At 39.3% G+C, this 25,225-nt stretch overlaps 1 protein-coding gene across 5 annotated transcripts in view; it reads right to left on the minus strand.

Moving 5' to 3' along the window:
* LOC136862991 (uncharacterized) overlaps positions 1-25,225 on the minus strand; it is a 414,724-nt gene that overhangs the window by 181,486 nt on the left and 208,013 nt on the right. For all 5 annotated transcript variants that reach the window (XM_067139297.2, XM_067139298.2, XM_067139300.2 and 2 more), the window contains one exon: positions 6,323-6,499. In XM_067139297.2, coding sequence (XP_066995398.2) covers positions 6,323-6,499 — 177 coding nt within the window. The remainder of the gene's footprint in view (positions 1-6,322; positions 6,500-25,225) is intronic.

Consider the following 25,225-nt stretch of genomic DNA (forward strand, 5'->3'; position numbering starts at 1 on the left):
AGGACTACATAAGGAATCTGCTCTCAGCCCATATCTCTTTGACCCTCTTTGACCTGGTAATGGATGTGCTGATTAAAGATGTAAAGAAGGCGGCGCCATGGAGCATGATGTTTGCGAACAATGTTGTACCCTGCGAACCGGCCCGAGGGAAGCTACAAGAGAAGCTTGAAGAGTGGAGGAAAGCTCTGGAAGAAATAGGAATATATGTGTACTGAAGAAACACAAGATCTATGTATTAACCTGCAAGAAGAAGAACTAACATTGGTCAGGAAGTTTAAATATCTGGGTTCATATGTACAAAGTGATGTATTTCAGCCTCCAGACCTCCAACGCAGGGTAAATATAATGGATGGATGAATTGGAAGAAATTGAGTGGAGTACTGTGTGATAAAGTCAGTTGCAGGATGAAAGGAAAGCTCTATAAATCTGTGGCGAGACCTACGATGCTTTATAGTGCAGAAACTTGGCCGATCACAAAAGCTCAAAAGAGAAAGATGGAAGTGGCAGAAATGAGAATGTTAAGATGGATGAGTGGAGTTACAAGAAAGGACAGAGTAAGGAATGATTACATCGGAGGATCAGTGATAGTGGGACCCATAGGAAAGAAGGTTCAAGAAAGTAGGCTAAGATGGTATGGACATGTGCAGAGAAGAAGGGAGAGGACTACGTGGGAAAAAGAATTGGAAACCTGGAAATTGAAGGGTCAAGGAAGAGAGGAAGACCAAAAGTGAGATGGAAAGACAAGATAGAAGGGGATCTAAGAGAAAAAGGTTGGAAGAGGGAAGAAGCATTGGAGACACATTTATCCACCAAAGCAACGCTGACCCCACGTGATGGAGAAGGCCGAGATAAAGAAGAAGAAAATCTATCTGCTAGAGTTTTGGATCCAGAATCCAACATTCAATTCTCTTGGATTTCTTACCTACTGACATCACTTTAGTCGTGGAAAAGCTCATTTTCATACCATACCCATTGCACCTATTTTTAAGTTCATAGAATTATACTGCAGGCTTTTGGCACCCGAGTCTTCAGCATAGGCCAAACTGCTTATTCCATTTTCACATAACTAAATCCCTCCCTGCCAATTTATACCTTTCAGTAGATCATCCATGTAAATGATAAACTGTAAAGGTGAAAGTTTTTTTTTTTTATTTGCTTCACGTCGCGCCGACATAGATAGGTCTTATGGCGATGATGAGGCAGGAAGGGGCTAGGAGTGGGAAGGAAGCGGCCGTGGCCTTAATTAAGGTACGGCCCCAGCATTTGCCTGGTGTGAAAATGGGAAACCACGGGAAAAAAAGGTGAAAGATTACAGCCTTGTTTAACCTCTGTAAGTACCTTGAACCTAGAACTCATTCTACCAACAATTCTCAGAGAGCCGAATTGTTTTTCATAATCTGTCCTGAATCCCATTGTCCCCCAGTACGGCGAACATCTTTTTCCCACAGTGCTCTGTCATATGCCTTATCTAGATCTATGAAAAAACATAACTGTCTATTTATTTCATAGCATTTTTGATGATGATGATGATGATGATGATGATGATGATGATGATGCTTGTTGTTTAAAGGGGTTCAATATCCAGGTCAACGGTCCCTCATAACAACACTTATCGCTAGTAAAGTGGTATTTCTTAAGTTGCGGTACTAATCAAAGGTAGCATAAACTCACGGTGTTCCAAACATTATGGTACTACTCACAATTATTGTACATCGTACAGGTAACGTAGATCTATGCTGTTTCTCACATAATGGCACCACTCGGAGGCAACGCACGCCCATGGTGCACCTCACATAGGTGTATTAATCACAGGGACTTGTACTATCCCATGGTGTTCCTCACATAGTTGGTACAAATCACAGGTAACTCAGGCCAACAGTGTCGCTCATATAGTGTTTCTAATCACAGGCAGCATAACCCTGTGATGTTCCCCATACAGTGGTACTAATCACAGGTACTGGAAACTGACAGTGAACTGCTCTCTGCTGCTGCTGCTGCTAAGACCTATTGTGTACCTAACATAGCGGTACTACTCGCAAGTAAAGGCGACCCGTGGCTTTCCCCGCGTGATGGTAAAAATCACAAGTAGTTTCAAGGTTCTAATTCAATCATACCTTGGTTGCCCCTTTTTGTCGCCTCTTACGAACAGGCAGGGGATACCATGGGTGTATCCGTCTGCGTCCCCACCCACAGGGGGTATCATAGCATTTTTCAATTACCTGGTGGGTATTGAAAAATCTGATCCTGACAGTCCCTCTGTGGTCTGAAACCACATGGGTTTTCATCCAACTTCCTCTTAACCACTAATCGCACCCTACCTTCCAAAATGCCAGTGAATACCTTGACTGGTATAGTGATCACTGACATAGATAGTTGTTGCAATCTTTCCTGTTCTTGGTTACAGAGAGGTATAATTACTGCTTTTGTCCTACCAGAAGATACCTTACTAACATTCCATGCTAATCGTATTACTCTATGAAGCCATTTCATCCCTGCCTCCTCACTATGTTTCACCATTTCAAGTCTAATTTCATCTATTCCCGCTCCTTTATAACAATAGAGTTTATTTACCATTCTTTTCACTCCCTCAAGCATAATTTCACCAACATCATTTACCTCCTCCCCGTGAGCTTGGTTGTTCGTGATGTCACCAGAAAGATGTGCTTTTATGCTGAGAAGATTTTCAAAATATTCCTTCCATCTGTCCAGTTCCCCTGATTTACCCAAAATGCTATTCATTTCCTTTTTTCCCTCCCTTTCCAAGATTTTTTTATTACTATCCAGAAAGGTTTCCCTGCTGCTTAACCAAGCCTTCCCAGGTTATTACCAAAATCTTCTCACAACTTCTCCTTGGATTCAAAAACTATTTGTTTTATTCTGTTTCTTTCATCCAAATCCCTGTCTGCATCAGTTCTTGTTCGGAGACATTTCCGATACACCTGCTTTTTATGTTTATAAGATGCTCACACTTCACGATTTCACCAAGATGTTTACTTTTTCCCTATTTTTACATACACTTGTCCCTAGGCATTCCATTCCTGTTTCTATTACGGCATCCCTGTATGCCACCCACTCTCTTTCTATATCCTGTACATGGTTATTGTCTTTTTTTTTTTTTTTTTTAAACTTTCCACGGATCGTATCCGTGTACTTCTGTCCAATTTCCTCATCTGAGATTTTCTACCCTTGTTTGTCTGCACACAGATTTCACTTTCTATTTCCTAGGCCTAGAGATACTTAGTTCACTACAGATCAGACAGCTGTCTGTATCATAAAAAGAAAATCCCCCGAAAACCCACACATTCCTAACAGATTTCATGAATTCCAAGTCGGTAACGATATAGTCTATTATGGATCTCGTGCCCTTACCCTTCCATGAGTAGCGGTGAGTAGCCTTATGCTTGAAGACTGTATTTGTAACTGGTAATCCCATATTAGCACACTAGTGCAGCAAATACTTCCCATTCCTTTTAGCTTCCATGTCTTTCCCACAATTACCAATCACCCTTTTGTATCCTTCAGGTCTATTTCCATCTCTTGAATTGAAATCGCCCCTTAGCACTGTCCTATCCTTGCTCTTGACCCTGGCTATAACGTCATTCAATGCTTCATAAGACTTATCGACTTCATCCTCATCTGCACTCTCACATGGTGAACACACGGAAACAATTCACGTCCTAATTCCTCCAACAGCCAAATCTACACACAGCATTCGCACATTTACATGCCTAAAAGAAACTATGTTGCATGCAATCGAATTACTGATAAGACCTACCCCACACTCTGCCCTTCCCATTTTAACACCCGTCAAGTACGTTTTATAATCTATCTCTTCGCCGTTATCTCACCTTACCCGAATATCAGTAACTATTAACACATCCAGATGCATCCTCTTTGCTGACTATGCCAGTTCTACATTCTTTCTTCCATAAGCTCCATTAATACTGATAGTTCCCCATTGAATTCCATTTCGTTCTCCAAGTTGTTTCCAAGGAGTGCCTCGCCTGTCAAATGGCAGTGGCACTCCATTACATCCAAAGGTCCGAGGCTTGTTCCAAGCGTGCTTGTTAAAACTTCTGTAAACCAGGATGCTACCCTTATTTACAGATAGTCCCAGAGAGGATCTCTCCTGCAACAGGTTAGGGACCACTGGTGGGTTGTACTGTCCTAGCTGCCTGAGTACAAGGAGAGCGATTACTCAGAATATGTCCGACATGCCCACTCCCATTCCATAGCAACTGGTATCCCAGACTCTCAGGACCACTTACTAGGTCACTCAGCCATTGCTTATGTTTCATGAACTAGGACATTACTACAGTAAACCACACCCGGGGTACCACAATTTCGTATTTTTTCAAACCTTGCGACACTTCTCTGTGATAAGAAGACATGTCGAAACCTTGAACATAAATAATCTCGAACTGGAATACAATGTTTAAAAAAAAAACTAGGTCTGCTTGTGAAATACACACAGGGAAGACTATCAACGAAGTGCTGAGAGCTTGCAGTCATGGGAATGCACTGTGGTTTCAAGAGACCCTACAATATTTCTGTCAACACACTTCTAATGGAAAATTCTAAGTTCCCATGGAGGGAATTAGATACTTTTCACCAATAGAGCACGTCAAAAACAGATCAGGGCGGAATTGCTAGGCGGGCAATAATTCCATTGTGGAGATTTATCTCCCGTATGCAGTTATCAGACTGTGCCTCTTATAAGGGTTTCTGATAAGTTCACCTGCATACACCCCAGCGTCAGTGGGTAGGGTCTGACACATCCCACTCTGATGAGTCTGGATTCAGATCTGGGACGAAACGCTGGTTAATAGAGCGAATGCCTGAAAAGCCTTACATCTGATCCACTTCTAATGACCGCGTGTGTTACTAGCGTGCTGAGGTGTTCAGCATGCAGGCGAGTCATAAAACTCAAGTGCTCTAGAGCGTTAGATATGGCATAGGTTTAAGAGGTTGGGGAAGGCTCCTATCTAAGAACACACAATATTGTTTGACTGCATGGTGTGAACACTAAATGCTAACAGAGAATTTTGTACTTGCAACAAAGTGAATATTATAAACTCTTTTCACCCACGTAACATGAATATACTTGGGCATAGTATGTCAATCATAGAAACCATTGTCACATTTTAGAGATACAAGGGTACAATGGTACCGTATTTATTGGCAAGCTAAAGCCCTTAATTGGGTAGAAGTGCCACAATATGAGATGATTGTGATTGTTGTCTGGTTTTCAAAGGTTGTGCATGTGATGCTGCACTAAAGATCACAGGAGGTGAATTATTAACCGACCATAATGCCTCTTGTGATTACTGTTTATCAGTGGCTGCCTAGAGAGAGAGCAAAAAGCGTGAAAGCCATACTATAATAAACTGCAACGAAGTGTTGCAGAAGACAATGGATGACAAGTCACTGCTTTAATGAAGATGAGTAGAACTATCACTTGCCAACACTCTCACGAGGTAATTTTCTCACTGGCTGATGCCAATGTAAGACACCCAGATAGGTACCGCCACGTGGTTCATTCCTTAAATCATTCTCTAAACACTCTCTGGACAACATAAACAATGTACCCCACTAACCATACAATTAGCCAAGCTTATCCTTAATGCTCTAGTATGCTCATTATAATAATAATAATAATAATAATAATAATAATAATAATAATAATAATAATAATAATAATAATAATAATCATCAGGTCTCAACTACCATGTGGAGGTATGTTGATATGACACCACTTAAGGTGCCTGCATGTCAATTTTGATGCTTCATATTACCGTACTAACATTCTCTTGGGATATCAACTGTTGAGTTTAATTTAAATTTTCAGGTAAACACCAAATCTTTTCAGATGTCAACATCATTCAAAAATTTTGCTACCTCTGACAAATTTGAACTAGCCAAGCTCATTATATAGCCATCATACAGACTGACATGGAATCCTTCAACAGACTCCCTAGTAAACAAACACAAAGTCTGTAATGTAATTAACAGATTATCACCCTCTTCAGAAAATGATCACGTGCTGTGTATGTGTTAAGTCTAGAGCTATTACATGTAGACCAATGTGAACACAAATTGATACCTTAATCAGTGGTGATATTTTTTAACAGTGAGAATGTGACAAAAACTTCTTATCAATATTATAAATTATGTGAAGAGAAAGAGAAGTCCAGTTGACATTTTCACCATTACATCAGTACTGTATGGTTTAGAGAATGTTGACAGCTACGCCATAATATTCTGATGCAGGGTACAAGAATGTCTGAAGGACCTTGTAACAGAACTGATGGATAGAGTTTACCTTTCTGTTTCATCTTCTGAAGATTCCCTAAAATCCTGTAAATCCAGGTGAAGAGAAGGCTGAGGGCTGGGATCTGGTTGTTCCTGGGTCACTATTTCAACATCATTGAGAGCCAAAGACTCATCACCAGTATTTGGATTTTTGGTAGTAGAAGAGCTACGATATTCCAGCTTTTTCCTAAACAAAACAAAAATAAATAAATATAATATTCTATAATAATGATCACATACACATACACAATCTGCTTTCTAAGGGCATGAATCTCAATAAACATGCATACACTTTTATTATAGACTGTTAAACCTTCCAGTATTCACACTGAAAGATTTTGTAAATGAGCTAAGTACCAACAGAAGCCTCTGTTTGCAGCTAGAATTGGGCTATTTCTACATCTTGTGCATTGAAATCATGCCTCTGCTTCTCTTGTCCTCCATCGTTAAGTACTTTAGCCTCCAAAGTAACCGATCCTCTTCCATTCACATCTTACGTAAGGGAGGGTTAACTTTTCATTGTCAATTATTATATTCAGACCCAGGGAAAATAATTCTGACACTACTTATAAAAACTCTATAATTTGCAACTATTTGCATTATGAGTATGAATAAAGTAACTGTTTTTGTAGAATTTATGCCCATTTAAGTAAAATATCTTTAAAATATTAAATTATTGTGATTAATGCTAGGATTTTCATGATGGAGGATACATTTCTTGTTATGGAAAAAAATAATCAAATTACAGTACTTTAGTAAGTCATACTTACGCACGAATTGCCATTTCTAACGATACAGAAATCCTAGTTAGTAAATAGTCATATTAGTCATATTTTCACTCTTTCAGGTAGTAAAGAAAGTTTCTTATTAAATTTCTTTCTTCCGTATCCATATGAGTTATTAAATTTCTCAGAAATTTTCCTCCCTTATTTCTATGGAATTCACAATATGGACTTTTACCGTTATGCATCAGTCAGCAAATATTTGTGTAGCCTGCTATGCTACAAGCAGATAGCTACTTAAGCCTGCCCTTCATTATCTGGGCACCAGACTGCAGACAAGGTTCTCAGAGGTTATTGAATCTTTTTGAAGCCTGAAGTGTGCGTACCATGTAGTATAGTTCAGAAAAAATGCCCGAAGTAAAGCAAAATATCCATGGAACATATGGGACATACCCAAAATGGTGGAAAAGTGTTCCTGAGTGATGGTAAAAATGCTGTATTTTAACTGTGTGTAAGAGTAACTGCGAAGAAATCATTAATATTCAGCAGCATATAGCAAACAAAAAACTCAAACATGGAGTACAATGGTTTGAAAATTGAAAAACACTACAGCAAATGCTCCTAGGAGAATTCATCTAATTTTATTCACCATTCTGTGTCAATCGTGACATTGTTCTACTTTGTAATGGATGCTGCACCTTATATGGTAAAAGCTGTCAATTCACAAAAAGCATTATATAGTAAAACAGTGCATCTGACTTGTTAAGTTCACACCTTACATAGAGTTGCAGAAGAGATTCGTAGTCAATTCAGAGAGACTGACGAATGAATTGGGTGTTACAAGTAACTAATCTCATATTTGTTCCATACTGAAGATAACAATAAGTAAAATTCTTTCAAGAATAAAATTTACTATGTCCACCTATTCAATACAATTATATTCTGTAGTGATTAAATCCTACATGAATTACATACTACCGGTAATTAGGAACATGTTTTGCCCTATTTTTGGGCATCTTCAGCCTAATAAGAATCTTAAGGTCAAGTCTTAAACCAATTAATCATTAGAACTTAAAACTAAATACAGTTGTCTTATGCTTATATTTTTTTTACAAAAAGTTGTACTTTAAGTGATATTAACAAAGAATTGCAATGTGTACATTAATTAAAATCCAGAATTTGTGACAGGGAAGCAATTAAAATTACCATAGAATGACTAGAAATAGTCCAAAGCATAAATTGGAACTTCTCCAACTGTATGGATGAAATATTAGGTTGATACAGTTGAACCTGACATATACGTATATCAAGGAGAAGAGAAAAAACTACTTGTAACTCAGAACTACTTAGAAATCAGACTTACACAATACATCACATATTTACTGAAAAACTAATGGAATAGACCTACATGTGCAAATCCTTGCAGATAATAAATACATTAAGACAGAAAACATTACTTTGAACTTGGTCCAGACTTAAAGAAATCAGATAGTTTGGCTTGTTTCACTTTTCTTGCAGTAAGAGTATAAACCTCATTTTGCAATCTTTTCGCACTGATGTAACGCCTACACATATCGATTGCACTTAACACTTTACTCAGTTCAGGTGTTTCAAGATTCAAGTCGTTATCTCCATCTCCATCACTGTCACTATCGCTTGTAGCTGGTCCATAACTACCGCGTTGTTGGCATACATCAGCAATAATTTCTTCCAATAGTTCACATACAGCCAGATTATCATCGAAATGCAAAAAGTATCAAATTCTACACCCTCCGGTAACGTTAGCTCATTGCCAGACAAAATCTCGTCCCCATAATCATCATTAGAGGCAGACTCTTCTAGTAAGACACCAGCTTTGTGGAAACAGTTGCTGATTGTGGAGGATGATATCTGCTTCCAGGCAGCCAAAATAAAGTCCATGGCCAGTAGCAAATTAATGGAGAGAGGTTCATTCCCTGCATCACTCAGTGTTATTAAATGTTGAACCAGCATTTTTCTATAATGCACTTTGAAATTTGCAATGATGCTCAAATCAAGTGGTTGTAGAACACTGGTACAGTTAGGAGGGAAAAATTCCACTCGGACATTGTCCAGAACGATTTGAGGTGGATGTGCTGCACATCGATCCATAAGAAGAAGGATCTTCTTCTGTTTCTTTTTCATTTTAATGTCCAGTTTTTTCAACCACTATTCCGTTAGAAGCATAGCCATCCAAGAATTTCTGTTGGATTCACATTCTGTAGGTTTTGATTTTGCACCCTTAAAACACCCTGGATTTTTCGATTTTCCTATCACAAGTGGAGGAAGTTTGTCAGATACATCTGCATTGGTGGCAGGAAGCACTGTTACACGAATTTTACTTTTCTTCCCTCCATGGCATGAGTCACCTTTTTCAGCTGTTTTATTAGGAAGGAGATTGTAGAATAGGCCGGTCTCATCACAATTGTAGATGTTTGGCAGCTGATCATCGTTTACGATATCCAGCAGAACCTCTTCTTTCCAGTGTTTCACTATGACGTCGTCCAAAGCTTTTGAGTCCCCGCAAATTGTTCTCCCAGTGATTCCATGACGATCTTTAAATCCTTGCAACCATCCTGATGAAGCCTTGAAATCAGCAGTGATACTCATCATTTTAGCTAAATCTATCGCCTTTGCCTCCAGCATGTCGCCACTAATTGGTAGAGCTGCAGCCCGCTTTTGCTGGAACAATGTGAAAAGTGCTTTCTCCAAATCTACGTACCTTCCTTCCTGCTGACAGCTGCACTTTGCTAATTTTGAACCCAGTTTTAAGAACTCATCCAAAATTTCATTTCTTTCACTGATGACTGTACGCGTGGTATAAGCATTCCCTAAGTCTGAAGCAATTTCAGTTTTTGTTTTGTGTGGATTGGCATCCACTTCTCGTACAAATTTTACTTTCTCATCCTTTTTCTGTTCTCAATGGCTAATCAAAAGCAACTGAAGGATAAAACTACTTTTCAACAGTAAACACCAGATACCGGCACCGTTGACATATTACTTCTCCGTTGTTCCCACAAAAGAAATTCTCTTATTCAAACAAATTTACAGTAATTTCTTTTTTTTCCGCACTGAAACCGCCCACTTTGCTTGTAATGTATCTTAATCTTTGGCGGCTTTGTGAAGGTAAAAAACGACGAAGGTAGAGGAGGAGCGAGATAGAGAGCGAAGGGGATTCGCTCGGTTGGCCTTTGTTAAGCCGCCAGTAAGTAAGGGTCAACAATGTCACTCGGCGAAACTCTTTGTGTTCTGTTTCAGCACCGAAACCCGACCGCTCTACTTCTCTACTTCCGCCTACACCGACAAAGAGGAAACTTCGTAAATACAGTAGTTTCTTTTAAAAACGCACGTGCTCATTACAATTACGCAAAACTCAGTTATATTTCACCGACATTTAATACGTATAACAGCGAATTATGTATAAACGGATTACGTATAAATAAGGTTTAATTAACACGCTTTTAAATTATATTTTGCCGGGACCTAAAGGAAATTGCATACAAATATGAATTACGCAGAACAGAGTTACGTATAAAGCAGGTTCAACTGTATTTTATACAAATATGTTCACATTGACTAGAAATTGACCAAAGCGTAAACTGGAACTTCTCCAAATGTATGGATGAATTGTGTTCATTCAAAGGTGGTTATGGTCACCTATGTTGTAAGTACACAGCTACAAAACCGGAACCGTGGTATAATGTCAATCTTGATGGACTTGGATATCTCATTACAAAGAAGCATGGTTGGATGGTAATATTTTAGAGGTTAGAAATGTGTATGTTGGAACATATTGTCAATGTCATTCATTAGTCAGATGCTCATCTGATAAAATGTTTCTTGGAATTTTGTGCCATTCTTGTCGAATTAATGTTCCTGTTGGTACATTGTTCTACCTTTGGGAGGATTTATGAGTATTGTCTGTGACTGAATAAGAGGGGGAAAAAAAAAAAAAAGAAAAAAAAAAAAAGAATTTAGAATGATGCATGTAGAGCTCACAAAATAATTGTAAAGATGAAAGTGTTATACCCCATAAATGTGGACGAACTTACTTATCCAGTCAGATGCTAGCTGGATCCAGTTGTTACGGTTGTGTCTAAACGACTAACCTTATTACTACTTCTAAATTCTTTGAATGAACACAATTCATCCATACATTTGGAGAAGTTCCAATTTATGCTTTGGTCAATTTCTAGTCAATGTGAACAGATCTGTATAAAATATCAACCTAATATTTCATCCATACAGTTGGAGAAGTTCCGATTTACGCTTTGGACTATTTCTAGTCACTGTATGATAATTTTAATTGCTTCCCTGTCGCAAATTCTGGATTTTAATTAATGTACACATTGTACATATTTGTAAATATCACCTAAAGCACAACTTTTTGTAAAAAAAATTTAAGCATATGACAATTGTACTTAGTTTTAAGTTCTAACGATTACTTGGTTTAAGACTTGACCTTAAGATTCTTATTAGGCTGACGATGCCCAAAAATAGGGTGAAACATGTTCCTAATTAGTATGTAATTAATGTAGGATTTAATCACTACAGAATATAATTGTTTTGAATAGGTGGACACAGTAAATTTTATTCTTGAAAGAATTTTACTTATTATGAATTGGGTGTGTCACAAAGGTCTCCTCAATAGCCCCTTCACAATGCGGCCTTCTCCCATTTTGTCAAGATGGGGGGTCCTAGACGACGCCTTAAACAATTACTGCCAGAACTTCAATATATTGAAAAGCATCATTGACTCATCTGGTAGCAGCGTAGCCATTTTAATTGGACTTGCCCAGGAATTAATGTCTAATTCTGATATTTGAAGTCCAATTTCATATGTCAAATCAAATTTTGGAGCAATCAGAATTCCCACTAGTGAAGCAGATAGAACTAGTAAAAGTAACTGTGAATAAATTGAACATTGTTTGTGATAATGTGGGGAGAGAAATATCAAAGAAAATGGAAAAGGTGTTAGAAAACAAATGAAGGACATCATACATTGTGTTCCATTTCAGTTATTTTGTTGGGTGAAAAGTTCCCTCTTAGTCATTTAGAATTAGATTCATATGACATTGTCCATTTTAAATATGCTCCTCTTCTATCAGCTGAGGCAGAAAGAAGCTTTTTGAAGTACAAGGCTTTGTTCGCTAAAGAAAGGAAAGCTCTTTTATTTGAAAATTCGCACAAGGTATTCATCGTGTATTGTAGGGCATGACAAATCCAAGTCGCCAGGTCACCATGGCGCCAAAAATTCTTTCTTTTGCGCCTTCTTTTTCAAGCTAAGTATAATCTCCCCCTTTATATATATATTTAACTTCTGGTTTGGAGTCGCTGAACTAGCATGCAATAATACACAATCCCTTGACACTCCGTACGATTTATAGAACTCAGCTGAAGAAGATAATGAGGTTAGGTAACGACAGGGCTCTTGGCAAGTATGGACGATTTCTGCTTTGATATTAATGTTATTACCATTTTAAATAACAATCAAAGACCCCCAAATATAGCAATAGAAGAGAAAATAATGTCAAGTATGAACGTTTGGGCGTCGAGAAAACCTCTCGTAAAGAAAGTATTACCGAAATAGAAATAACTCATCATGTAAATGACACGAATATCCTGCGATGCTTATTTACTATCAAAATAGAATCTCCTTTGTTATTAAATTTATTCTTTTAAGAGAGCTGTTATTGTAAAGTGAAATACAACATACTCTCACAGAATTTATTTCCGTATATGAGGGTGTACGAGCTCCTAGCAATGTGCATGGGCACAGAAGGCACAATAAGGATATCTTGTAATTTATAAGATGTTCCTTTTATCATATTTTTATATAAGTAGATGAAATGAAATGGCGTATGGCTGTTAGTGCTGGGAGTGTCCGAGGACATGTTCGGCTTGCCAGGTGCAGGTCTTTCGATTTGATGCCCATAGGTGACCTACGTGTCGTGATGAGGAAGAAATTATGATGCAGACAACACATACACCCAGCACCTGTGCCAGCGAAATTAACCAATGATGGTTAAAATTCCCGACCCTGCTGGGAATCGAACCTGGGACCCCTGTGACCAAAGGCCAGCACGCTAACCATTTAGCCATGGAGCCAGACATAAGTAAATAATATTTAAGCATTAAGTTATTAATCATTTAACGTGTCAGAATGATATATTCTATGGAACTGTACAATTTGGTGTTGTTGGCGGCAATATTCACTTTGCTATTTACATTTTAAAATTTACAAGTTTCTTAGAACAGTATCAAAATATAAGTATGCAACAATTTGCTAGTTTCATAAAGTTGTATACAGTACATAGTGGCATGTCTCGTTTAGTTCAGTGTCCTGCTGTCTTTACATTTTGTAGTAATATCTTGTAGTGTATAAAACCATAAAATCACAATACCTATTGCTATTACTACCATATTTTCTTTTTCAGAAGGCTAGATGCCAGTATGTTAACAATACAAGTACTCGAAAAATTACCTGGCTCCTAGGTTTGAGTGCTGGCTCCTAGATTTAAAAACATTTGCAATGTCCTGGTGTATTGCAACTCAGGGCTCAAACTGATGTAAAGAGAAGCATGCAAGTATGCGCTGATAAATATTAAAAAATAAAACGCATTCTATAATATCAAATTTCATAGTATAGCTTGCTTCTCAAGTGCAGTTTTATTTTTAAATAAATTGCTCATCATAAACTAATTGATTTTAGAACTGAAATATTACCTCTAATATAATATTGTTGGGTCACTTCTCATGTTACTATGCCTAATTTTGTAAATCTTAGGTTGCATCATTTTTTGCGTGTGCATATTATGGTGATATTTAGGTCACAAAAATTGTAGCCCTAATAATGATAAACTCCCATTTATTTCTATCTTTCATTTCAGTTCCTTCTCAATGACAGTTTAATTTAACATCTATATCCATGACTGAAACCCTGACAAATTACAAAAGACACAACTATGACATAAATGTGTATAATACTGTAAGCAGGAAACACAAATAACCAAAGATAAGCCATAAGCTTTATATCATACAGTCAAGGTTCTAATTTTAATGTCTCAGAAGTAAACATTTCAGTTGGATAACGTGTCGTGCTACACACATCAGCAGCTCAGTCTACACCAAAATGAATCTTATACGGACACTAATAACCCTGCATATAAGTTAAATGAGCTGCTGGAAATAAACGTTATATATGACATGGGGAGAAGACTACAGATTAGAAAAACAAAATAAAAATACTGGTATCCAAATATTCAGATGAAATATGGGACATACAGATACTCAAATAAGAAGTATTTGTACACATCACATTATGATAAAGATGTTGATTCCCATACAGAACCTGAAATATTTGTTCCGAATGAGTAAACTTCTAATACCAATATAGTTAGTCCGTTATTGGACATCATAAATTTTCCAGCTGGAACGGAGTTAAGCTGGAGGCTAGATGAACACTCGTGCATCGGACGGTCCCGAAAACACGGTAAAAATATGTGTTAAAAGTGATAAAAGACTAACCTTCATACTTAGGAAGCGACTTAAAAACAGAGAAGAAAAGCGATGAAAGAAAAACAACTGAAAATCCCGTAAGTGTGGGAAAATCGAGAAGATCAATACTCGTAAGACTGGCTGAATTCTAACCTCTAAAAGGTAAGTTGCACGTTGGAACTACATGCCGCTGTGTTGAACAACAAAACTGCTAGATCGCAACGCTGCCAACGCAGGCTGCAGAGAAGACAAATTCCCATCTCTTGTTACAAGTGCGACAAGACTTTCTAGCACAACATACAAAAGAATCTCCCATCTCATGTAACAAATGCAGTTAGACGTTCCAGAACACACAGAGGAGGTACTCCCACCTCATGTCAAGAGTGCAACGAGATGTTCTATCACCACACAGGGGTGAAGCATTCACTTTATGCGACAAGACATTTAACACCACACGGAAGAGAAATTCCCATCTCATGCTACAAATGCTACAAGACATTCTATTAAGCAGAGACTTGGGAATTGCACAGAAAGAAATCTGTTGCCTTCAGGATCGTGAGAACATCATAGAAGAAAGAATAATACGATACAGTTCAGCAAGTACCAAAATTCATAGCAGCCAACTACTATAACCATACAGCAAATCGTTTTGAAATCTTTGGGAATTCAGAAGAAGATTTTTCAGCTGATTATGTGGGAGGGAGCCCTAATGAACAGAGGTTTTGTTTCTCATAAGATGGCGGACGAAGCTGAACGTTGGTTTAAAAGTGCTCTGAAAAGTGTGGAAGACATAGCAGACGCAGGAGGACATATGAAAAAGGAAACGAAGAAACAGCTGCAGGAAGCGGTGAAGATCATTCGCGAGTACTTTCAAACAACTAAACATGCCTTTGAAGATAAGAATTATGTTCAAGAAATAAATGTCGAAGAGGTTATTAAAGTAACAAACGCAGGTCAGGAGACAAATGATAGTTTCATAGCCCGACAACTAGCGACATCTCCCGGCCTCACCTATGAACCTCCAAGTAGCAAGCTGGCAATGGAACGGTCTCCGCCAACTGACAGCAATAGTTTCGCAGCGAAACAACTAGCGACATCTCTTGGCTACAGCAACAACGACATCTCCAAGATACAAAGAGATCAGCACGCAACAAGTAGTGATGAACAAAGACTGACTAAGGGAAATGATGACAAAGTGGTGACACGTAATGGTCAGTCACGTGATCCGGCTAGAAACACACAATACCAAATACGAACGGAAGAAGATATAGAAGGAATAATAATAGAAAAGATGAACCAACAGAAAAAATACATGGTTGAAAATCTGACATATAATATAAAGATGATGATAAAAGAGGAAATGAAAATAATGGTGACACAAAGACAGGGACCAGCTCAAACACATGGCGTAACAGAGACAAAGGTAACAAGACAAGAGCGCAGGAGCCAGCAAGAACGACCCAACGATGCCAAAATAAATACAACAGAAGAGGAAGAGTGGAAGCGAGCAATAAGGCAACCTAGAACACCAGTAAATAATAAAACTAAACTAGAGAACCAGGATAGGGAGTGGACAACAGCGGTGAGAGGCGGGAACAGGCAATGGGAAAACGAGACAGGAAAAGAAGTGAACGGAAGAAAAATGGGAATGAGACAAGGGGAAAGTAAAATAAAGGCAGCAGAACGATACGCCTGGTTATACGTGAGGAAACTGGACAAAGATACGACGGAGGAAGCTATCATAGAATACTTAAAGGAAAACGGAGTAAAAGGGAAAATATACTGCAACCTGGTGAATGACAAAATAGGAAGCAGAGCCTTCAAAATAGGTATTCCAGTGCAAGACCTAGAAACAGTCTACGATGGAAACTTCTGGCCAGAAGATGTAACATGTCGGCCCTTTCGGCAACCCTGGAAGTTCAGAGGCAACCAGGGACTAATAACATGGAATGTAGAGGGCCTGAGGGGAGTCTTGAGCCTGCTCCCGAGAAATATCATGGCTGATTATGACATTGGAGTACTCACAGAGACAATGGTAAAAGAGGACAAAGAACTGAACATCCCAGAATTTTACAATTTTCATGCCTATGCGATACAGTGTATGAGAAGAGGAAGACCAACAGGTGGTGTGCTATGCATTATCAAACCAAAACTGGCCCCCTTCAAACTACTATTAAGAGAAGAAAACATGCTGGTTGTCAGGACAAGAATTGGAGTTATAGTAGCAGTCTACTTTAATCTAGATCACACCGCGACAGACATAATAGATAAAGTAGGGATGGCCTTGGATCACAGTAGAAGTATGGATAAGATAATCATTGCGGGAGATCTGAATTGCGCAATAAATAGGCAAGATAGAAAATGCATAGAAGTATTGGAATATCTAACAAACGAAGGCTTTACAATACACAACAGACAGGACTGGACATACATAGGGCATAACGGAGCTAGCACAATAGACCTAATAATCACAAAGGGCTTTAGATCAAAACACCTTGCCACCATAGTGAAAAAAGAAGCAGCAGTCATCCGTAAACACATTCCAGTGCAATTAAATACAGAAAATGATAGAAGTAGTAAATTAGAAGAAAGACTAAATATAACATTTGGCAAGATCCTGGAAATGGAAAAAAATTAAAGGGAAAATGAAAGAAAAACATAAGGTTGAAAGAGCAAAAAGAGCAGGAAATATTGATGAGGCCGCTACATGGCTGAAATCAACTATAATAAGTGGGGCCACCACACAAGATACAAATAGGAAGGCGAGGCCATGGTTCGACAGAGAATGTTATAAACAAAGAAAATTGACACTGAAAACACTACATGAAACTAGAAGACAAATGGCAAGCGCAACCACCAAAGAATACCAACGAGAATGAAAGAAATACAAGGACCTAACAAAAAAGAAGAAAAAGCAACACCTGGAAGAAGAACATAAGAAAATGGTAGAGGAGGCAGAAGAAGACCCCTACCGAGCTCTGAGGCCGAAAGGGCAGAAAATACAGCCCAACATCGCTATGGAAACATGGATAGACCATGTAAGAATAGTAATTTGCTCAACAGAAACAAGACCCATGATTAAGACACCTATGACTCCACAAGCTGATGAGATCTTCAGCACGGATGAAATTGCAAAAGCGATACAGAAAATGAGGAATAACAAGAGTACCAGGAGTGGATGGAATAAGAAGTGAACACTTAAAGCAGACAGCACAAGAATACCTACCGATATGGACCTCCTTTCTAAATAAATGTTTAGAATTAAGAAGTATACCAGACGAATGGAGGAAGTCAACAATCAAGCTATTATACAAGGGAAAAGGAGTCACAGAGAACCCAAACGTGTATAAAGGAATAGCGTTGGAATCTACATTACTGAAACTCCTAACAGAAATCCTCGCCAAAAGGCTGGCAGAGAAGCTAGAACCCCCTCTACCAGAGGAACAGTTTGGTTTTAGAAAGGGAAGGTCCATGACTCTGGCAGTAGAAAACCTGTTGAAACAAATAAAACAGACGGTAGAAAGACCAAAAGGAAAACTTTATGTGGTTTTTGTTGACTACTCAAAAGCCTTCGATATGGTCAACAGAAAGGTATTAATAGATAAACTGGAGGAACTAATTGGAAGAACGAGCATGACGACCCTGATATCGAATATACTGGCAGAAAACTACATACAGATAATGATGGAATAGGCATACCTGACTGGCTGTCACAGACGAACGGTGTCCTCCAAGGCGATCCACTCAGCCCTATCCTGTTTAATGTTCTCACGAACGATATCACCAAAGGAATGGCAGGAACAAGCACATACGTATGCGCCGATGACATGGCCATCGCAACGACAGATATAGATAAACTGCAAGTATCGCTAAACACACTATGTGAATGGGCGGAGAGAAACAACATCTAGATAAACGAAGAGAAGACGGAATTGGTAGTATTTAGGAAAGGAGGAAGACTCACTGAAGCAGAGAACATCAAATGCAATGGCAAACTACTCAAGAGGGCTAACAATTTTAAATATCTAGGTATCACAATTCAAACAACGGGAAAGAGTTTCAGTTTACATATAAGATCTAGAGCAGTGGCGGCCACTAGGGCTATGAATGAAATCAGAAACATCACACGACTATCGATTAGCACAGCTATGGACCTGTTTAGGTTAAAGATACTACCTGTTCTGACGTATGATCTAGAATTAGTGGGAGAATACCTCACGTACAAGCAGAATTGGCAGAATTGGAGCGAGTAAAGGCTAGATATCTGAAGAGAATTTTAGGAGCCCCACAGAATGCAAGATCGAGGCTAGTGTATGAGCTAACCAGGAAGACCTTTTTAATAGAGGATCTGAGATGCGAGCTCATACTTTCATCTACTAACAGCTTCAAACAGCTTATACAAGATCTGCATGAGAGGAAAAACAACATACCGGAGGACTTATATGCAACATCTGCTATGCAAGACAGGACCTGGATGGAAGCTAATCATGATATGCGACATGTGACTAGATTGGCAATCCCTGGTTTCCACCACAAGATGTGCTGCAACAAATTATTTCACGAACCAAATGACGAATGTGTGTGTGAGTTGTGCTTGGAATTCAGTGATAGATACCATATTGTAAAATGCAGGAATAGACAGAAATCCATCGTAGCTTATAGGAAAGAAAAGTAATGTAAATGTAATGTAATGATATTGTGCACAGCATGTGCACGTTTTCAATAATAATAATAATAATAATAATAATAATAATAATAATAATAATAATAAATTTTCCAGCTAACTCATTCCTAGTTGCCAGTGTTTCGCCCCAGTGTGCTAAGTTGGGCTCATCAGTGGCCTCCATGGTACGCACCAACCATGCATCTTGGTGGGTGTGCTATTTACCAACTGATAAGCCCAACTTAGCACACTGGGGTAAAACACTGGCAACCAGGAATGAGTTAGCTGGAAAATTTATCATGTCCAATAACGGACCAACTATATTGGTATTACACATCATATTAAGTGAGAACGGCCCATACATGTGCGTAGATTTAAGGACAAATATCAAAAGGTAATATAAATGAAATACGCACTGCGTACTTTGGAATATTAGTTATTTATTACCATCATTAATTGCTTACAAACTGAAGGTATGTCTTTTTAAAAAAATGCATTCCCTCTAAAGAATTACATATGGAAAATGTATTCGCACACCATATGCAGTCCAAGACGTTTGTTCACTTTTCAATACTTCGTCAGGTTCCTCTTTTCCTTTATTATTGCCTGCAGTCGTCGTGGGATGGAAGCAACTAAGTTCCCAGTAACCAATGATGCAATGTTGTTCCATTCTTCCAGTATGGCAGTTTGGAGATCATTCCTGTTGTAGATTACCCTGGATCATAATTTTCTGTCTTATATCTCCCATACGTGCTCTATCGGAATGATCTTGAGGGCCTGAAGGAGTGTACGAAGATGCTTTGGTGTAAAGTATCCACATCTTTATATTATGGGTGGTATGTTTTGGATCATCGTCCTGCATGAACATGAAATTATTTTCCAAACCAAGTTTCCTAGCACTAGGTATAAGATGTGATTTGAGAATATTTATGTAGCATTTGTGATCAATGCTTCCATGTATAAATCACAAATTTCCAACACTGGCAGCACTCATGGCCCCCCCAGACAAGAACGGAGCCCCCCCTCCAGGTTTAACTGTAGTAGTGAGATTTCTGGGGTCCAGTTCGGTGTTCGGTTTTCACCACACTAATCTTCTCTCAACGGAACCAAATACGTTGTATTTACTTTCATTGGTGAAAATCACACGCTTCCAAAATTCATCCATCTTATCCACACGTTTTAAAGTGAATTCTAGACGTTTCTTGTGGTTCCCTGCACTATCAAATAAATTCTACGAGACACTCGACCATTATACCCTGCTGTTTCCAAGGTATTTCGCACAGTATACATACATACCTTAACGCCCCACTTCTCTAACTCGGCAGTATTGGGAGAGTCACTATCTTTTGGATCATTTTTTCATAGTTCGAACAATAAACACCCTGTCCCTTTAAGACAGGGGACGACCGCTTCTGGGCCTGTTCCATAGACTTTTACTCACACAATACCTGTCAATGATGGATTGGATTCCAATTGGTATTATAAATTTACTCATTCGGGACATATATTTCAGGTTCCGTATGGGAATCAACATCTGTATCACCTGATGGCCAGGCAGGCATCAATTTTTTTTAAATGAGACGAAGTCTCTCCCCGTGCATTGGCACTGCCGGTGGTTCCAAGTAGCCTACGCAGTGGCCTCTACGGTATGCACTAGCCATGCATCTTCTTAGGTGTACTATTTACCAACTGATAAGCCTAACTTAGCACACTGGAGTGAAACGCTGGCAACCAGGAATGAGTTAGCTGGAAAATTTATAATGTCCAATAACGGACAAACTATATTGGTATTATAAATTTACTCATTCGGGACATATATTTCAGGTTCCGTATGGGAATCAACATTTATAACGTTGCCATTGATACTTTAATGTCCTGTATATATAGACATGATATAGGCTTCTAGGCTTATGCCATGTCATGAAAATAAAGTAATACCTTGTTGCCATACGTTAAGGATTTATGTAGGTATTCCCTTTCCTGTCCACTCACTATTGTTATTTCGTTTTGGTGTTTTCCAAATCCATACGTTCCTCATAGCCAGATGTTTCATTCCGGTCTCATTTCAATGTCATACACTTGTCAATGCCATAGGTTGTGTACACCTGTTATGTTATGTGACCATCTCAGACTGATTCTGATGGTTCCGTCACCTTCCGCTTCGAACACTAGTGCTGTACCGGGGAGCCATCTGGTGATGAATGAACGTATCATTTCCACTTTTATTATAACGTCTAAATTCAAACCTCATTGTTTGAGAAGCCTTTCTCGTGGACAGTCGAGATTTTCTTCTGATGATGCAGAGCAAACTTCTCTGCGAAATGTAAAGAATTTCACCTTATTTTCTTAACACTGCATAAGCCCAAAAGCCTATATCATATCAACATTTATATCTACTGATGGCCAGGCAGACATCAATTTTTGAAAATGAGACGAAGTCTCTCACAGTGCATTGGCACTGCCGGTGGTTTCAAGTAGCCTACGGAGTGGCCATGCATCTTCGTAGGTGTACTATTTACCAACTGATGAGCCCAACTTAGCACACCGGGGCAAAATGCTGGCACCCAGGAATGAGTTAGCTGGAAAATTTATAATGTCCAACCAACTATACTGCTATTATAAATTTACTCATTCAAGATATATAGTTCAGGTTCCCTATGGGAATCAACATTTATATCGTCTGATGGCCACGCAGGCATCAATTTTTGAAAATGAGAAAGTCTCTCCCCGTGCATTGGCACTGCTGGTGGTTCCAAGTAGCCTACGCAGTAGCCTCCATGGTATGCACTAGCCATGTGTCTTGATAGGTGTGCTATTTACCAACTGATGAGCTCAACTTAGCTCACTGGGGCGAAACGCTGGCACCCAGGAAGGAGTTAGCTGGAAAATTTATAATGTCCAATAATGGACCACCTATATTGATATTATAAATTTACTCATTTGGGGCATATATTTCTGGTTCCCTATGGGAATCAATATGTATATCATAGGTAATATGATGTCGGTAGAGGAGATTTACATAGTGTTATGGCCATATGACCACATTTTTGTGGATTGGGGATAAGTTTCCAAGTCCAGCACCAGTTCGAGAGGGCGTTAAGTGAGGACTGTAGCAGAGCTGCATCTGCTGGATTCCTAATCTCCATAAATATCCTGCAGTCATCAGCAAAAAGTAGGGTATTTGCTGTTTAGTTGAGTTCGGGCGGCAGATCGTCCATAAACAAGGAAAACAGCAAAGGGCCAAGAGCACTCCCTTGTGGGACACGGCAGGTGACTGGTAACCATGAGGATGAAGTGCCTGATATTACCATTCTCTGCCAACGGTTATGTAGGAAACCAGCAAGAAGGGTCAGAAGACTATCATGTATATTAAATCGTTCAGAGAGTTTATGGAGCAGCAGAGTATGATCTACAGAACTGAAAGCTTTTGAAATGTCTACGTAGCAGACATCCTGCTGTTATTTAGCTGTGATTTAGCTGCAATAGCATGCGATGCAAAGCTATGCAGAGTGGCCAGGTTTGTTATACAAGAGCCACCTGGTAGAAAACCATGCTGATTTGGTTGAGATATAGGGTAAGGTGAATGCGAGGAGATGCTGGTGTATAACTTTTTTCAAAGATAAAGGATAGTGTGGGAAGAATAGAAATTGGTCAGTAAGATGAAACATTAAATTTGTTGCCAGATTTGAGAAGTGGAACAATATTTCCCTGCTTCCAGGCAATAGGAAAATAGCCCGCAGCAATTTTTTACAAGTTGTTTTACGTCACACCGACACAGATAGGTCTTCTGCCGACGATGGGACAGGAAAGAGCTAGGAGTGGGAAGGAAACGGCCATGGCTTTAATTAAGGTACAGCCCCAGCATTTGCCCGGTGTGAAAATGGGAAACCACAGAACACCATCTTCAGGGCTGCCAACAGTGGGGTTCGAACCCACTATCTCCCGAATACTGGATATTGGCCGCACTTAAACGACCGCAGCTATCGAGCACGGTGGCAAAACATCTGTTAAATAATTTAGAGAGAGGGTGGGGCGGTTCATGGTGTGGGTTACTGTAGTCACATCCTAGTTTGTGAACCATGGGCAACGGCTGAGTGGCCTAGTAAGTGGTCTTGAGAGTCGGGATACCAGTTGCTATGGAATGGGAGTAGGCCTATTGGATGTATTCCGAGTCATGGCCCTCCTTGTGCTCAGGCGGCTAGGACTATACAATCCACTGGTGGTCCATAACCCGTTAGAGGAGAGATCCTCACTTGGACTACGTGTAAGTAGGGTAGCATCCTGCTTCATGAATTTACCGAGCTCAGAACATTTTAAGCAAGCCTCGGACCTATGGGAGTAACGGAGTCCTACTCCCAACTGATAGGCGAGAGACTCCTTGGAAGGAACTTGACGAAAGAAATGGAATTCGATGGGGAGCTATCAATACTAATGGGGCTTATGGAAGAAAGAAAGTAGAACTGGCTGAGTCAGCAAAGAGGATGCATCTGGATGTATTAGGAGTAAGTGATATTTGGGTAAGGAGAGATAATGAGGAAGAGATAGGAGATTATAAAGTGTACTTAACGGGTGTTAAAAAGGGAAGGGCAGAGTATGGAGTAGGACTGTTTATCAGGTATACTGCTGCACGCAACACAGCTTCTGTTAAGCACGTAAATAAGCAAATAATGTGGGTGGATTTGTCAGTTGGAGGAATTAGGACGAGAATTGTCTCAGTGTATTCACCATGTGAGGGTACAGATGAGGACGAAGTTGACAAGTTTTATGAAGCATTGAGTGACATCGTGGTCAGGGTCAACAGCAAAGATAGGATAGTGCTAACGGGCGATTTCAATGAGAGAGTTGGAAATAGAACTGAAGGATACAAAAGGGTGATTGTAAATGTGGGGATGATATGGAAGCTAATGGGAATGGGAAGCGTTTGATGGATTTCTGTGCTAGTATGTGTTTAGCAGCTACGAATACATTCTCCAAGCATAAGGCTATTTACTGCTCCACGTAGGAGGCTAGGGGTACTACAGTGTTCTCCCCAGAAATTGTTGTCAGTTGGGTGGCAGGAATGAATAGCCGGGTGGGGAATACTACGTAAAAAATTACTAAGTTATAATAAAATTTCAACATTTTCCCCTCAGGCCATGAACAATAATATTAATACAGATAAATATTAACTGCAAAAAACCGGACTATTTTAGTGTTACCACGAAGAAGACATAACAGAGTATTTTGAACTTCTCGTTTTGTACTGCTCGTTCATGATCACTCGGTTGCTGTAGAGAGCCAGGCGGGTTTGTTACGTCCCGCGGAATTGAGTGTGCGCATGTGATTCGACGCTAATCTAGACACCGCTCGCGCATGACACTTCGTGATAAGCTGAACATTAAACTCCGATGTAACTCGTGCAATTATGCTGACAATAATGAAGATTTTTCATTTAAATAAACAGTTTTACAATATTTACATTTTAATTTGGAACACACATTGACTCAAATATGTATTAATATGTCGTCAACCGAGCGAGTTGGCTGTGCGGTTACGAAACTGTGAGCTTGCATTCGGGAGATAGTGGCTTCGAACCCCACTGCCAGCAGCCGAAGATGGCTTTCTGTGTTTACCCATTCTCACACCAGGCTAATGCTGGGGCTGTGTCTTAATTAAGGCTACAGCCACTTCCTTCCCACTCCTAGCCCTTTCCTATTCCACCATCGCCAAAAGACCTATCTGTCTCACTGTAACGTTAAGCAACTTGAAATATTACGTAACTGCATGGGGTTCAGTGATAACGGCTGGGCGGTCGCCCATTAGAAAGGTCCTAGGGAGAACACTGGGTACTAGATCTATACTAGACTATATCTTAACAGACTTCAAATTCAGGAAGTCTGTTAGGAACGTATGGGTTTTTTGTGGAATTTTTGATGATACCGACCACTATCTGATCTGTAGTGAATTAAGTATCTCTAGGCCTAGGATAGAGAAAGTAAAATCTTTCTGCAAACTAATAAGGGTAGAAAATCTC

This window comes from Anabrus simplex, chromosome 2, assembly GCF_040414725.1.
Source record: "Anabrus simplex isolate iqAnaSimp1 chromosome 2, ASM4041472v1, whole genome shotgun sequence".
Taxonomy (NCBI): domain Eukaryota; kingdom Metazoa; phylum Arthropoda; class Insecta; order Orthoptera; family Tettigoniidae; genus Anabrus; species Anabrus simplex.